This window comes from Pipistrellus kuhlii, unplaced genomic scaffold (genome assembly GCF_014108245.1).
Source record: "Pipistrellus kuhlii isolate mPipKuh1 unplaced genomic scaffold, mPipKuh1.p scaffold_m20_p_2, whole genome shotgun sequence".
NCBI classification, from domain to species: Eukaryota; Metazoa; Chordata; class Mammalia; order Chiroptera; family Vespertilionidae; genus Pipistrellus; species Pipistrellus kuhlii.
In genome coordinates, this window is record NW_023425515.1 from 169,582,817 (window position 1) to 169,599,393 (window position 16,577).

At 37.9% G+C, this 16,577-nt stretch overlaps 1 protein-coding gene across 3 annotated transcripts in view; it reads right to left on the reverse strand.

Annotated features, from left to right (window-relative positions):
* Positions 1-16,577, reverse strand: part of EIF2B3 (eukaryotic translation initiation factor 2B subunit gamma) — an 87,796-nt gene that overhangs the window by 60,444 nt on the left and 10,775 nt on the right. For all 3 annotated transcript variants that reach the window (XM_045584764.1, XM_036446374.2, XM_036446375.2), the window contains exon 3: positions 15,260-15,405. In XM_045584764.1, the coding sequence (XP_045440720.1) occupies positions 15,260-15,405 (146 nt within the window). The remainder of the gene's footprint in view (positions 1-15,259; positions 15,406-16,577) is intronic.

The following is a 16,577-nucleotide window of genomic DNA, read 5'->3' on the forward strand; positions in this document are numbered from 1 at the left end:
GGCATTGCCGGCCTATTTTGTGTTTTGGAGTGATAGTTAATCTGCATATTACTCTTTTATTACATAGGATAATTTCTTTTGTCAGATTGGCAAAAAAAAACACACAAAAAAACAAACAAAAAAAACACACACAAAAAGTACTTTTTTGATGTGCCACAGAATTTCAGTAATTAGTACTTTTTTGATGTGCCACAGAGTTTCAGTAATTAGTTTGTGTGTGGATGAGATGAAAAATATTGAAAATCAGTTATAAGCTATAAGAGAAAAGAAATTACTATTGTTTTGATTTTTATTCTACAAATGTAAAGCCCAGTGTAGAAATGCAAATGTTCTTCTACTAATTGGAGTCCAGAGAGAAAAAGCTTAAAAACTGTAAAAACCAGAAGTGTGTGATCTCAAGCAATGAATAAACAGACTGTTGGACTGTAAAGCAACTGTACAGTATATCTGAAATGAAATTAACTTGAAAGTGCCCCAGACACACCAGCCCTCAGCTGCCCTGTATTTTGGGAGATCACTTCTTTTCTAACACCAATAGTATGCCTCTTCTTCTGCAGAGCCCAACGGGAATCTCTACAGACTTCCCTACACATTATTTCAATAGTCCTCAGTACGCTTTATCCCAAGCCTGGTCCTCTAGAGAAGCCAAGGCAGTGTCAAGGGCAGAAAGCACAGCTCTAAAGGACAGCAGATGTGTGTATTTTTGACAAAGTGGAAACATACAAAGTCTTCAAGGGAAGGCGGAAGACAGCACTTTAGTGTTTGGGGAAATTCAAGACACCCAGGAATTCAAATCTAAACTGCTGCCAGTTAGTCTTGGCTAAAGAAAACAAATTAAGCAGAGAAAACACAATTACCAAGTCAGGGCAAAGCCCAGAAATCTCTCATTACAGGAATATTTTCAATCAAGCCAAAAACCACTGAGTAAAACTAGAAGAAGAAGAAAAAAAAGTTAAATCAGAAAACCGGATGTGTGTGTGTGTGTGTGGTGGTAATGGTAGAGTGGGAGGTGGGGAGAGCTACTGGGAATAGCTTCTTTTCTTTTCCTGGCAGCTGTTCCATGACAGATTGTTATAAATAACACAATCTGGCAAATAATTTCCTACAGCAAGGAGAAAGGAAAACATACTTACTCCCCTGGAAAAAACTGTCAGGGCAAGGTAACTAACATGCTATTACCCACCAGCACTTCTGCAAACCATGGCTATGATCCAAATCACCATCCTGTAATTCCATCCCTGCCCACATGGAACTAATGAATTCAGTTACTTGGTTCTAACTATGAATGGTCACAACTTACATTCTCCTATGTGGTCCAATCCCAATCCAATACCCAAGAGTAGTTTGTCTGGTGCTTTAATAAACACCAATGGCTAACTGCAAAAGATTTCCAATCTGCAGTCCCCAAAATGTACAGTAAAGAGGCAACTGTCATTTTGTTTATACTGAGTTTGGGACATTAGGTGCGGGATGGAATGACCAATTCAATCTATAACAAATATGATCATATTTAGACTGAGAGTTAAATAGCCTTCCTGTGATCCTTAGCTTAATCACAGTGTCACCATAATCTAGATCTGGAGTCAGAAATCTGGCCACAGTCTAGGACTGATGTCTTCCCTCTCTTGTCCAGTCTCCTACCCAATATCTCACTGGTCTCCAAGTCCTCCTCTATTATCTCCACTACCTTAGTTCAGGTCTTGAAATTTTTCCCCAGTCTCTTAACTCATCTCTCTCTTACTCCAGTTTTCCCTCATTCTAATTCATATTCCTATTCCATACTCATATTCCACTGCATATTTCATTTCCCTGCTGAAAGCCAGCCTATAATAGTGTTCTCCAGGATTTCGGGGAGGTAGAAGAGAGAAAATGGGGTGGGGGTGGGGGTGGGAGGGAACAAAACAAAACAAAAAATAGTGTTCTCCAGCCCTGGCTGGTTTGGCTTGGTGGATAGAGCATCAGCATGCAGACTGAAGGGTCCCGGGTTTGATTCTGGTCAAGGGCACATGCCCAGGTTGTGTGCTCAATCCTCAGTGGGGGGCATGTACAAGGCAGCCAATCGGTGATTCTCTCTCATCACTGATGTTTCTATCTCTTTCTCCCTCTCCCTTTCTTTCTGAAATCAATGAAAACATATTTTTTAAAAATAGTGTTCTCCAAACATAAACAATTGTTGAACATATCCACTTCTTCCTCCTTACTTTTAAAATACACAAATCAGCCGAAACCAGTTTGGCTCAGCGGTAGAGCGTCGGTCTGCGGACTGAAAGGTCCCAGGTTCGATTCCGGTCAAGGGCATGTACATTGATTGCGGGCACATCCCCGATAGGGGGTGTGCAAGAGGCAGGTGGTCGATGTTTCTCTCTCATCAATGTTTCTAGCTCTCTATCTCTCTCCTTTCCTCTCTGTAAGAAAAATCAATAAAATATATAAAAAAACAAATAAAATAAAATACACGAATCACTATAAGTAATGTAATATGCTCGTTATATAACACATAAGACTAGACATTTTATTTAAATATATTTTTGTTGATAGTATTATAGATATCTCCTATTTTCTCCATCCTACCCCCTCCCCAGACCTATTTTACTTTTTAATATATTTCTATTGACTTCAGAGAAGAAGGGAGAGAGAGATAGAAATATCGATGATGAGAGAGAATCACTGATTGGCTGCCTCTTTCAGGCCCATCACTGGGGATTGAACCCACAACCCAGGCATGTGCCCTGACCAGAATCAAACAGTAACCTTCTGGATCGTAGGTGGATGTTCCACTAGGTCGATGTACACTGGTTGGGCAAGAACAGACATTTAAAAAAGAAGAGACAACATTAAAGGAACTAGAGATTCTAATATTTTCCTCTGTAGTCTGTATTACACACACCCTGACTTTGAGAACATTCCATTTTGGAGATCACTGATCCACAGGACTGAGTTCTAATTCCTCAGGATGACATTCAAGGTCTTCAAAATATGACTCCAGCCAGAAACCCTCGTGCACTGCTGGTGGGAATGCAGACTGGTGCAACCACGGTGGAGAATAGTATGGAGTTTCCTCAAAAAACTGAAAATGGAACTCCTATTTGATCCAGTAATCCCACTCCTAGGAATATATTCCAAGAAACTAGAAACACCAATAAGAAAGAAAATATGGCCGGGACCGGTTTGGCTCAGTGGCTAGAGCGTCGGCCTGCGGACAGAAAGGTCCCGGGTTCGATTCCGGTCAAGGGCATGTACCTCAGTTGCGGGCACATCCCCTGTGGGGGGTGTGCAAGAGGCGGCTGGTCGATGTTTCTCTCTCATCGATGTTTCTAACTCTCTGTCCCTCTCAATTCCTCTTTGTGTAAAATCAATAAAATATATTAAAAAAAGAAAAAGAAAAAGAAAGGAAATATGCACTCCTATGTCCATAGCAGCACAATTTATAATAGCTAGGATTTGGAAACAGCTTAGGTGCCCATCAGCAGGTGTCTGGATCCAAAAACTATGGTACATCTACACAATGGAATACTATGCTGCCATAAAAAAGAAGGAATTCTTATTATTTGCAGCAACCTGGATGGAATTGGAGAACATCATGCGGAGTGAAATAAGCCAGTCAATGAAAGAGAAACACCACATGACCTCACTCATTTATGGATAATAAAGAACATTATAAACTAATGAACCAAAAGATAGATATAGAGACAGTAAAGCAACAAGCAGACTGTCAAATTACAGCGGGGAGGGTAGAGAGATCTGGGGGAGATAAGAGATCAACCGAAGGACTTGTATACATGCATATAAGTACAACCAATGGACATAAAACTCTGGGGAGAGAGGGCAATGGTAAGATATGTACAAAGATAATAATTTAATAAAAGAAAAATTAAACAAACAAACCAACAACAACAAAAACAAAAATAAAGAAAAATGACTCCGCCTACCTAATGCAGCCTTCTCTCCCACAATTTCCCCTCCATACAGCGAATGTTAACTTGCTAGAGTAAACTGCCAAGAATGTATGCACTATTCTCTCTTTCTACTAACTACACATTCATTTAGAGATGAAGTCTTTTCTTATCCATTACAGACCTTAAACCACTAAATTGGATTACATGGTTTCTTTCCCATCCAGACTCTGTGCTTCATAAGGAGCTCTTTCATCTTTGTATCCCCAGAGTTCAACCTAGTGCTGGCAAACAAGAATCAGTAAATGTCATCACTCTTCCTATTACCTCCTCCTTGTTGGAATCGATTCAAAGACTAAAACATCCCATTTCAGATAATTAAAACAGCATACTTTCTGACAGAGCTGAGTGCCCCCTTCGTAGTCTGTGACTATTCAGAGTTAGGAGAGGGGCTATAAAGGTAACTTTGCAGCTCCCTAAAGCAATGAGGTAGGGAATAAGCCTGCTGCCTTCAAAGAAGAAAAAGGCAGAGAGGTCTGAAAGAAAAGAAATCAGATGCAACTGTCCTGGAGGGCAGGGCTAGATTTATAATTTTTAAATGGAGGCTCATCATTTATAGTTCTAAAGTTTTCCTGTTTAAGTCAAGAATAGAGGAATTCTACCCATGTTTCCCAGGTGAATCTAAGAAGTAATTGAGAATGTGCTAATTTCTAACTCTGTTAAATGAGTTCTTTATAAAAATGATAGTCACTTCTCTTGCAGGATGTAGACATCTGCAATTAATTTTAACCTACTGATATTAATAGAGAAATAACAAAGGCTTTTTGTTCTCTTAAATCAAACTTTCACTTTGAAATAATTTACTATTCTGAATTTAAATTAAATAATTTCATTCTTTTTCTTTGGTCAGACACGAATACGACATAGGACAAAAATATTATTGTCCATTTCAAGATCATGGAACAATTATATATTTTCTGTCTGTAACTTGAATTTTTAAAAAAGTATTTTTTCTTTTAATCCTCATGTGAGCATATTTTTCCCATTGATTTTTAGAGAGAGTGTTGGAAAGAAGAGAGGGGGAAGAGAGAGAGAAACATTGATTTGAGAGAGACACATCAATCACTTGCTCTCCCCCTCCGCCACCCCCACATACGCCCAACTGCAACCCAGGTGTGTACCCTTGACTGGGACTCAAACCTTTGAACCTTTGGTGCACAAGCTGACACTGTAACCGCTGGGCAACACCAGCCAGGGCTTGAATTTTAATTATATCCTTAATTATGACATGGAAATACTATCCATTTTACTTGGAAACCAGAAAACTTGGGAGAAGACCAGCAGAGGGTAGTTAGAAACTATAACAAAGAAAAGTTTATAACAACAGGAGAAAAAGACAACTAACAAGTAATAAAGAAAACTAAACTAAAATCAGGGTTTTATTAGTGCCCAAAAGAAACTTCTAAGATTGGGTATGTTTTCGTATTAATTTCACATGTGACTTTAAATGTCACTCCCTCCTTGGGTGCTTCCTCATCTATAAGATAAGAGGAATGCACTATTTCTGAAGTCATTTCTGACATAAGAGGTAGCAGTTAAAATAAAGAAGGCTGGTTAAAAGATCCCTCTTTTCCACCTATGCAACACAACTATTGCACAGGTTCCACCCTCTACAGTAATCTGAAGAGAAAAAAAATAGAGGATATCTGAATTAGGAAAGAATAATCACAGTTGATAGTAGGGAGAGGGGATGCACCTTATTGAAAAGGGAGAACTTATACAAGAATCTGAGATACCATGATCTCCACACATTTCTTAGAATGCCAACAGCTGGTCCTTACCTTTCAGAAAGGAGAATTTAATATTTTCTCTGGGGAATTTGAATAATCTGAGAGGGGAAAAACCCTAAAGATGCAGATATAAAAGATTCCTCCCCTCCCCCTGCCAAAAGAGCCTAACCACATCACCATATCACCCTATAGTGAAGCTCACAGTCAACATGCCCCATCCATATGTAAAACTTGAGCAAAAAGTAGAGAAAAGAAAACGTGAGAGGAAAGATAAGAAAATTAGAGGACCAGTCTAAGAAATCCATTATCAGAATAAGTTTTCAGAAAAAACAAAACAACACAACACAGATAAGAAGAATCATCAACAAAATGATTTCTCTAAACTGAAGGACACAAATATCCAAACTGAAAGGGTCACTGAGTGGAGGGCTCACATGGATAAAACAGATTCATATGAAAGCACCTCATCATGAAATTTCAGAAAATTTGAAATTTTTCTGAAAGAGAAAGATGCTACAAATTTCCAAGAAAAAAGTTGGTTACAAACAAAAGACTAGTAATCACAAAAGTTTAGGACTTCTCAACAACACTTGAAGTTAGACAATGGAGCAATGCTCTCAAAATTATTAGGTACCTACCAGCTTTCCAACTGAGAATTCTGTGTCTAGTTAAATTATGAATCAAGTATGAGTTTAGAGTAAATTTTCCCAGGCATGCAATGTCTCAAATACTTTTGTCAGGAAGCTCTAGTATGTTTCCCATAAAAACAAGGGCAGCCGAAACCAGTTTGGCTGAGTGGATAGAGTGTCCGCCTGCGGACTGAAAGATCCCAGGTTTGATTCCGGTCACATCCCCAGTAGAGGGTGTGCAAGAGGCAGCTGATCAATGATTCTCTCTCATCGATGTTTCTAACTCTCAATCCCTCTCTCTTTATCTCTGTAAAAAAATCAATAAAAATATATTAAACAAACAAACAAACAAACAAAAAAACAAGGGCAGAAACTAAGAAAAAGAAAAATGTGGCTTCTACGAAACAGAACATAAAACTGAAGAAAAGAGGCAAAATGAATCCTAATAATGGTGAAGGGAGATGACATAATGACAGCTGTGGACCAGGCATGGAAAAGGCAATCACTATAGGTAGAATTATGTCAGAACTTCTTTAGGAAGATATAATTGATAGAATAGCTGATGAGTCTAAATATCTCAAAAGGAGATTAGACAACTAGTTAAAAGGTTGGGATGATTTAATATATTTCTTTTCCCACAGTCTTGTGCAGGGAGATAATAACAAATAATTTTAGTCCTCTGTACAAGTACAAAAAATGGTACCTAATCTAATCTTAGAAAGTCAGAGAAAACTTTTTGGAACAGATGATACTCAAGTTAAGAGCTGAAAAAACATTGGGTAGCTACAGGCAACTTCAAATGAACTCTCTGGTAACAATGACAGAATGCTTACTAACTTCCCACAAATTGTATGGTCCATTCCACTCATCAGGCTGTAGTGTTACCTTATTATTCAGAGCAGCATGGGGGCCCAACCAAGAGTTTCCAAAAATCTAAGTCATGTGGTCTGCTTGTCGCTCAAAGATAGAGTTTGTGATGGCAGCCTGGGTTTTTCTACCTAGCTATCACATCCTTTCATACCATAAAAGTGTCCCTATAGACAAAGGAAAGTGACTCAAAACAATCAGGCTCACCCAGAGAGCTTACAAGTTTTCTGGCTACCAAATGCAGTATAGAGCAGCAGAAATACTATCCCAAAGACCAGAGTTCCAACAAGTTGCAGTCTGAGAGGTTAAGATGAAAACACTTCAAGCTTGTACATACACACACTTGGTTAGTACAGTCAATAGAAAAGCTCCATTGAGATTTGGGGGGTTGGGGGGAAGGAGGAGAAAGGTTTCAAAAATTCCCTCATTCATCTTGTTAACTTGTTTCTGTTATAACTGCTGGGCTTTTCACTATGCCACCAGCAGGCTCAAAGAAAGTGTCATAGGGGATATAAGGAGGCTCTTCTAGGCAACCACAGCCCACCAAAGCAGTCATAAGAAAAAAGTTGCCACTTAAAAAAGTCTTCAAGCAAGTTGAGACCAAGTTCTCAGATCTTCACCTGACCAAATTGCACTCCTTTGCAAGCAGATAGAAATCTGCCAAAAACAAGTCTCTGGGCAAAATGAAAGGTTCCGGGAAAGAAGGAGAGATTTGTAATTTGATAAAGACATCAAACACTCAACTCAAAAGAACCTGCACTTAGCTTTTTGAACATCTAAAAATAGCACATATGCTCAATCTTTCTAACATGCTGTCTCTGGGATGGGGATTTCATCGGCATAGTTTGCTCTCTGTTGTAGCATGTTAGCTGTTTCATAAGACAGATAACAATAGTTCTTTTCCTACATCAAAGGATTTAAGTAACGAAACCTCTAACTAATGTGTTGATATCATTATCCCTATTTTCTTGGTTGTGAAACTGAGGCAAAGAATAAATGAGGCTTTCCTGAGGCTAAATAAAGATTTCTGTCTAGATTACATAAAAAATTATTAGCTTTACAATCTCTAAATTAAGAGAAGCCATGAGACCTGCAATATAAGTGCTTTAAATATAGACCACAGAATAGATTATAGATTTAGTCTGCTGAGGCCTCTTTATATGCATCACTAACCTATTCTCAAAACATTTTCTATAGAATAATCACAAATGGCTGATTACCTCAGCCAATCAGAGGAGCATGTAATGTAGATGTGTCAGGTTCAATGTGCTTTGCTTTGTGCCGATCACAGCCTGCATCCCTTTCCTCTTACTCAAGAAGAGCCACGCTTCCTGCTCATATGGCTCTAGCAGTATAGAAAGTCTTCTTACAACAGTGGATCTACCTCCACTTAGAGAAAGATATCAACAACCAACTGCTTATTGTAAGACAAGGATACTACATAGTTCCCCGAGTCTTGTTAGATTTGCTAATTTTAAAATGATTTATACATTTCCCCAAAATATTTAATTAAGAGTTCTATAGGTACTAAGAATTACATATGTTAAAAAAAGTTCTGCCCTAACTGGTTTGGCTCAGTGGACAGAGCATCGGCCTGTGGCCTGCGGACTAAAGGGTCCCAGGTTCGATTCTGGTCAGGGGCATGTACCTTGGTTGTGGGCACATTCCCAGTGGGGGGTGTGCAGGAAGCAGCTGATTAATGTTTCTCTCTCATCGATGTTTCTGACTCTCCCTCTCCCTTCCTCTCTGTAAAAAATCAATAAAATATATATTTTTTAAAAGAGTTCTATATATAAAGTGGGGCAAAAGTAGGTTGATACACCTGTCAGAATGGCCAACATCAACAAGTCAACAAACGACAAGTGTTGGCGAGCTTGCGGAGAAAAAGGAACCCTCGTGCACTGCTGGTGGAAATGCAGACTGGTGCAACCACTGTGGAGAACAGTGTGGAATTTCCTCAAAAAACTGAAAATGGAACTCCCATTTGATCCAGTAATCCCACTCCTAGGAATATATCCCAAGAAACTAGAAACACCAATCAGAAAGGATATATGCACCCCTATGTTCATAGCAGCACAATCTACAATAGCCAGAATTTGGAAACAGCCTAGGTGCCCGTCAGCAGATGATTGGATCCAAAAACCATGGTACATCTACACAATGGAATACTATGCTGCCATAAAAAAGAAGGAATTCTCATCATTTGCAGCAACCTGGATGGAATTGGAGAACATCATGCTGAGTGAAATAAGCCAATCAATGAAAGAGAAACACCACATGACCTCACTCATTTGTGGATAATAAAGATCATTATAAACTGATGAACCAAAAGATAGATACAGAGACAGTAAAGCAACAAGCAGATTGTCAAATTTCAGTGGGGAGGGGAGGAGGATCTGGGGGAGATAATAGATCAACTGAAGGACTTGTATACATGCATATAAGTACAACCAATGGACATAAAGCTCTGGGGAGGGAGGGGATGGGTGGGAGGGAGGGAGGGGGGAAAATAAAATAAAATAAAAATTAAAAATAAATAAATAAATAAATAATAAAAAAAAAAGAATTAAGTCATAACAACAACAACAAAAAAGTAGGTTGATAGTTGTTCACATGGAAAATAATAGAATAAAAAATAATAATCAAGAATAAACAGTTTCATATACCTACAACTGTAAACCTACTTTTGACCCACCCTGTATACATACAACTATCTAATGTACACAAAAAAATGTGCATAAACATGAACCCCACAGACTCACAAAAAGAAGAAAAAAGTAATTTTGAAATATTAAACTATACCTGTTCTTAAAGTCAAGAATCTATATATATAAAAACCTAATATGCAAAGTGTCCCCTTAGGAGTTCAACTGACCATGAGTTCGATTGCTTGCTATGATGTGCACTGACCACCAGGGGGGCAGCATGGAAGTAAGACAGGCCACAGCTGGCAGCAGCTAGAGACCCTATCCGTGCACAAATTTCGTGCACTGGGCCTCTAGTAGATTAGAAGGACTACTGATGCTTGTCTTCTAAAGGCAACATGATAGAGTGAAAAACCCATGGGCATTTGAGATGCACAAATGCATCCCATAACTCAGGACTGGTTTCTAACTCTGACTCAATACATGAACAGGTATGAGATTTGGGGCAGGATATTTAAACTCTATGAATGTCAGGTTTCTAAACTGCAAAATAAAATAATACCAGCTACCTCTTTAGGTTGCCATTGGGATAAAAATCTACAAAGCCAGACACACAGAGTAAATATGAAAAATCTCCTTTGCGATCTTTGGAGAAAACATTCTAGGTAACTCCAAGGAAAATAAAATTCACATCCTCATAATCAGCTAACAACTTAACTCCCTATTTTAGGGTTGTATCTAAGAACAGAAACTAATTTTCTGAAATACATTCACTAATTTCTCAAATGTACTAACTTAGAAAGCTCTTGAAAATTTAAGTATCCTCAGAAGTGCTCAAGGCTATAGAGATCTTGTGTGAATAATCAGCTATTACTGCAAAGCAGTATAAATCAGGCTGTCACTCAAAAAGAAAAGACTACCAATAAAATTATTTAATTGATACGTTTTATTTTTCAATATATCTCGAAGAAATATAGACTTATTTAAAGGTATATGCTGCCGGGACCGGTTTGGCTCAGTGGATAGAGCGTCGGCCTGCGGACTGAAAGGTCTCAGGTTCGATTCCGGTCAAGGGCATGTACCTTGGTTGTGGGTACATCCCCAGTAGGGGGTGTGCAAGAGGCAGCTGGTCGATGATTCTCTCGCATCAATGTTTCTAACTCTCTATCCCTCTCTCTTCCTCTCTGTGAAAAATAAATAAAAATATATTTAAAAAAATAAAAAAATAAAGGTATATGCTTACACTGACTGAAGCCTTCAGATGACACAATTTGGAGCTGAAAATATTCCTTCATACCTCAGCTTTGTAGTAATTCTTCAACTGTTAAAGTACAGGACCTACCATCATTTTTATGTTTTTTCCAGGAGCTATTCTATTTCCTTCACACTATGAATGACTATTCCTACATATTGCTCCACCATCACAAATTCCAATCCTTTAAGACTCAGAAAGTACATTTATGAAGCACTCGAAAAGGTGTTTCCTGATACTCCTCCAAAGGGCACATAGGACTCTTCTAACGTTACGATGCATGCCCCTAACGTCAGATAAAAATTCAATGTCCCCTGAAACGTGTCATCTGGCTGTACCTGCCACATTACTCTACTAATCCATTGATTACTCAATGCGTTTACTGAAACTTTGGCATCTAATGCATATTTTTCTTTCCACCTAAACTTTAGGCAAGTTACTCAAGCTCTCGGAGCCCTATCCTTCTCATCTGTAAAATGTGGATAAAGATAGTATCTTCCTGAGTGTAGGTGGAGGATTAAATGATATAATGTACATTAAGTATCTAGCATGTAGGCCTATAGTGTTGGAAAACTGGTGAACTAAGAACCCAAAAATTCTGTTATGAACACCTAAAAACTCTGGATACGACATAAGACATTACTGTAAATATACTCAAACTTATAAGAAAGAAAAGGAAAATACCAAGTGCCAGAACCGAAGAAGGAAATGAACACTTAGTTGAAACCTTGGCTATCCTAACTGAGTTTTTTCTTTGTTTGGTTTTATTTTTATTGATTTCAGAGAAGAAGGGAGAGGGAGAGATAGAATTATTGATTAGCTGCCTCCTGCACATCCCACACTAGAGATTGAGCCTGCAACCTGGGCATGTACCCTGTCCCAGAATTTTACTATGACCCCCTGGTTCATATGTCAATGCTCAAACATTGAGCCATGCCAGCTTGGCTTCACTGAGGTTTTTAAAGGATTCATTGGGCCAAAATATATGGCTTGAAGCTGAAATTAAGCAGGAAATTTGAACTGAGACCTTACATAAAGGGGACCTCAGTGTAAGGGTAAACTTCAGAGAAAAAATAATCTACCTACAGCACAGGGAGTCTTCTAGGAGGTTTGTCTGTCTCTGGACTTGGGACACAAAATTCTGAGAGAACAGTATTTCTAACCTAGAATTCTATAGAAAGATAAGTTGTTATCAAGAAAAGGATGCTGTATGGGGGGGGGGGCAATGTTAAAATATGTACACAGATAATAATTTAAAAGAAAAAAAGAAAAAAAAGAAAAGGATGGAATAAAACATTCTCAATCATGCAAGTTCTCAAAATATTTACCTTCTGTGCTCTTTCTTTGTGAAGTCAATAAAGTTTGGGTTCCTTTGAAATGAGGAAGTAAACCAAGAAAGAAGAAAACATGGGCTCTGGGAACCTGGCATCCAAAACAGGAGGGAGAAAGGAATTCCCAGAACGACGGTAAAGAGAAGCCCCAGGATGACAGCTCTGCAACAGCCTAGACTCAACCTGAGGAGAGAATGGATGGCTCACAAGAGGGCTGTCTCAAAGGGAAAAATAAGCTCTTTGTTAAACTACTTTATTGAAGTATGATTGCCATATAAAAAAAACTGTACATAGAAAACTGGGCTTTTTAAAGAAATGTCTGATTTCAGATCTAGATACAATACAATAGAGATTACACATATAAAATATTATGGCCAAAAAGTTGAAACTGAATCTAATTTGGGAAAAAGAAAAAAGTTAAATGACATCAATAGAAAGCAATTGGACATAATGAAGATGTGGGATGTTCTACAGGACAAATAATCTGTTTCTTTGAAAGGTAAGTGGCAAAAGGAAAAAAAGTGGTTGGAGGGGAGACTGTTCCAGAGTAAAAGAGACTAAAATGATACAATTGCTCTGGCCAGTTTAGTTCAGTGGACAGAGCATCTGCCTGTGGACTGAATGATCCCAGGTTCGATTCCAGACGGGGGCACATACCCGGATTGTAGGCTAGATCCTCAGTGGGGGGTGTGTAGGAGGCAGCGGGTCGATAATTCTCTCTCATCACTGATGTTTCTATCTCTCTCTCAGTCTCTTCTTTCCTCTCAGAAATGAATTAATTAAAAAAAAAGAAAGAAAGAAAAAACCCTAACGGGTTTGGTTCAGTGAATAGAGCATCGGCCTGCAGACTAAAAGGTCCCAGTTTCAATTCTAGTCAAGGGCATGTACCTTGGTTGCAGGCACATCCTCAGTAGGGGGTGTGCAGGAGGCAGCTGACTGATGTTTCTTTCTCATCAATGTTTCTAACTCTCTATCCTTCTCCCTTCCTCTCTGTAACAAATCAATAAAATATATATTTAAAAAAATAAAAAGGAAGGAAAAAGATATAATCAGCCTGGCCAGTGTGACTCAATGGTATAGCATCAACCTATGGGACCAAGAGGTCAGGGTTCCATTCCTGGTCGAAGCACATGCCGGAATTATGGGCTCAATCCCCAATGTGGGGCATGAGGAGGCAGCCGATCAATGATTCTCTCATTGTTGATGTTTCTGAAAAATATTATGTTGAACAAAATAAATCAGAATATTGTATGATTCCATTTATATCTAGTTCATAAACAAGCAAAATTAATATATGCTGATAGAAATCAGAATAGTAGTTGACTCTGTAGGTGGGATACTGACTAATAAGAAATACAAAGGAAATTTTATTTTTTATTTTTATTTTATTGATTTTGTACAGAGAGGAAGGGAGATAGAGAGTTAGAAACATTGATGAGAGAGAGTCATCGATCAGCTGCCTCTTGCACACCCCCCACTGGGATATGCCCGCAACCAAGGTACATGCCCCTGACCGGAATCGAATCCGGACCTTTCAGTTCACAGACCGACGCTCTACCACTGAGCCAAACCGGTTTCAGCTACAAAGGAAATTTTAGAAGTGACGGAAATGTCCTAGATTTGGATAATGATAAATTGGATGTATATATATGTTTAAATTCATTGAACCCATTAATATCTGTGTGTGTTTTACTGTGTGTAAATTATCCCCCCAAAAAGAGGAGGGAAGGCCATGTACATTTCGGCATAAATTTTTTGTTCTTTAATGCATATGTAGGTTGAACATATTAGTACATCTGTTTGCAGTCACAAAAATAGCAGAAGAAAGTCTGCCCCCCAATTCAAACAAGATGGCAACGTTATCACACAGACTGGACTTTTTCAAAACAATATCAATTTTAGAATAATTTATGACGTTTACTTTTTCTCAGTTTGTGCACGACTAGCCACTGGGAGACTGTTTACTCATATCCATATGCCTGTGTTAGTTTTTTTTAAAAAAAATATTTTTTTAATTTCAGAGAGAAAGGGAGAGGGGAGAGAGATACAGAAATATCAATGATAAGAGAGAATTACTGAATGGCTGCCTCCTGCACGCCCCCTATTGGGGATCGAGCTCACAACCTGGGCATGTGCCCTTGACCAGAATCAAACCTGGCACTCTTTAGTCCACTGGCTGATGCTCTATCCCCTGAGTCAAATCAACTAGGGCCCTTATTAGTTTCTTAACAAAGGAGACTAAAAGTTTAAATATCATGTGAGGGGATCTGCAATTTTTTATTTTATTTATTTATTTTTAAATATATTTTTATTGATTTCAAAGAGAAAGAGAGAGGTAGAGAGAGATAAAAACATCAATGATGAAAAGGCATCATTGATTGGTTGTCTCTTGCACATCCCTTTACTGGGGATCAAGCCTGGCCCCTCACTGTGCAGGCTGACACTCTATCCACTGAGCCAAACCAGCCAGGGCGGGATTTGCAATTTTTAAAGTTCCTTTATATTTCTTTCCAGTTAATTTATCTAATAATTTTGCTTATTAATTAATTTCATATAAATAGAATGTTTTAAAGTAAATTTGAAGTATATATATATATATATATATATATATATATATATATATTTATAAAGATGTACTATTACTTTAAAATATTGGAAACCAGGGACTGTGTCCAAATGTCTAAATCTTTACTTAGTAATTAAACTAAAAAGAGTTGAAGAGTACATGCACAACAAAGTATGTAAGGCAATAATGTATATTTTAAAAAACATTATAAACTATAAAGCACTGGAAAAACATAAGATAACATTTACCTTTTATAAACAATAAAAATCAAGAAATAGTTTTTCACCTTAAGTTTTGCATATATGTGGCGCAGAGAATCTGCAGTTCCCTTGTCAGCCTCATCAGGAATACACACAATATCTAGCTTCATTTTCATCTTGAATTCTGCAGATAAAGCCTTTTGGACATCCCTGGTTGTAATGACAATGACTTCTATAGCACAAAAAAAGAAGAAGGAAAAAAATACAAAACTCTCATTCATTTAGATAATGATTTGTCTATTTCAATTAGATTTGGTCTGTTTCTAAGAGTTAATATTGTTGAGCCTTTTCAATGTATTTTACATGCGTTCTCTCAATTCTTAATAACAATCTCATTTTACAAATGAGAAAACTGTTATTGTTGTTTGACTTTGTTCAGGGTCACACGACTAGTAAGCAACTGATTCAAGATAAAACTCAGGTCTGTCTAATTAGAGCCCTCACTTTTTTTTTTTTTTTTTTTAAAGACTTATAGGAGCACCACATTTTTTTTTTAAAATATATTTTATTAATTTTACACAGAGAGGAATTAAGAGAGATAGAGAGTTAGAAACGTCGATGAGAGAGAAACACTGACCAGCTGCCTCTTGCACACCCCCCACTGGGGATGTGCCCGCAACCAAGGTACATGCCCTTGACCAGAATCGAACCCGGGACCTTTCAGTCCGCAGGCCGACGCTCTATCCACTGAGCCAAACCGGTCTCGGCATAGAGCCCTCACTTTAATATATTACATGATACTTCTCGATGTAAAGAAGCCAGCAGAGCATACAAATAGGATCCCATTTTACCAATAAATCTTCATTCACTACAAAGAAAGAGCTATCCCCACTTCCTATGAGGTAGCCACAATGAACCCTAGTTAGAGGCAATTTTACATAACAGATGTGTTTACTTTATCCATGTAGCTATCAACCTATGCTAGAAAACTTGGGGTTTTGTAATGGATCTTTAGTAGGGTAATGTAAATCCACTGTAACATAACATATGTTGCTGATGTCTAAAGATTGAATTTTAGCATCTCTATAGTGGAAAAATTTCCACTTGTCCATTATAGTGTTCCAGGTCACAATTATCTCTCCCTTTCACTGTAAGCATTCTTTTCTATTTTCTTTCCTTCTTTCTTTCTTTTTCAAATCATTTAACTTTCCTTCTTCCTTTTTTTCTTCTTTCTTCCTCTCCCAACTCTGCTTTCTTTTAGTCACTAACTTACTCATTCATCTAATAAATACAAATACATTTAATATGTAAAGAATGAATAGGCACTGAGAATTCAAAAATGAACTCAACATGGTTCATATTTTAAGAAACCTAATATGAAGAAATTATACATGGAAATGGTTA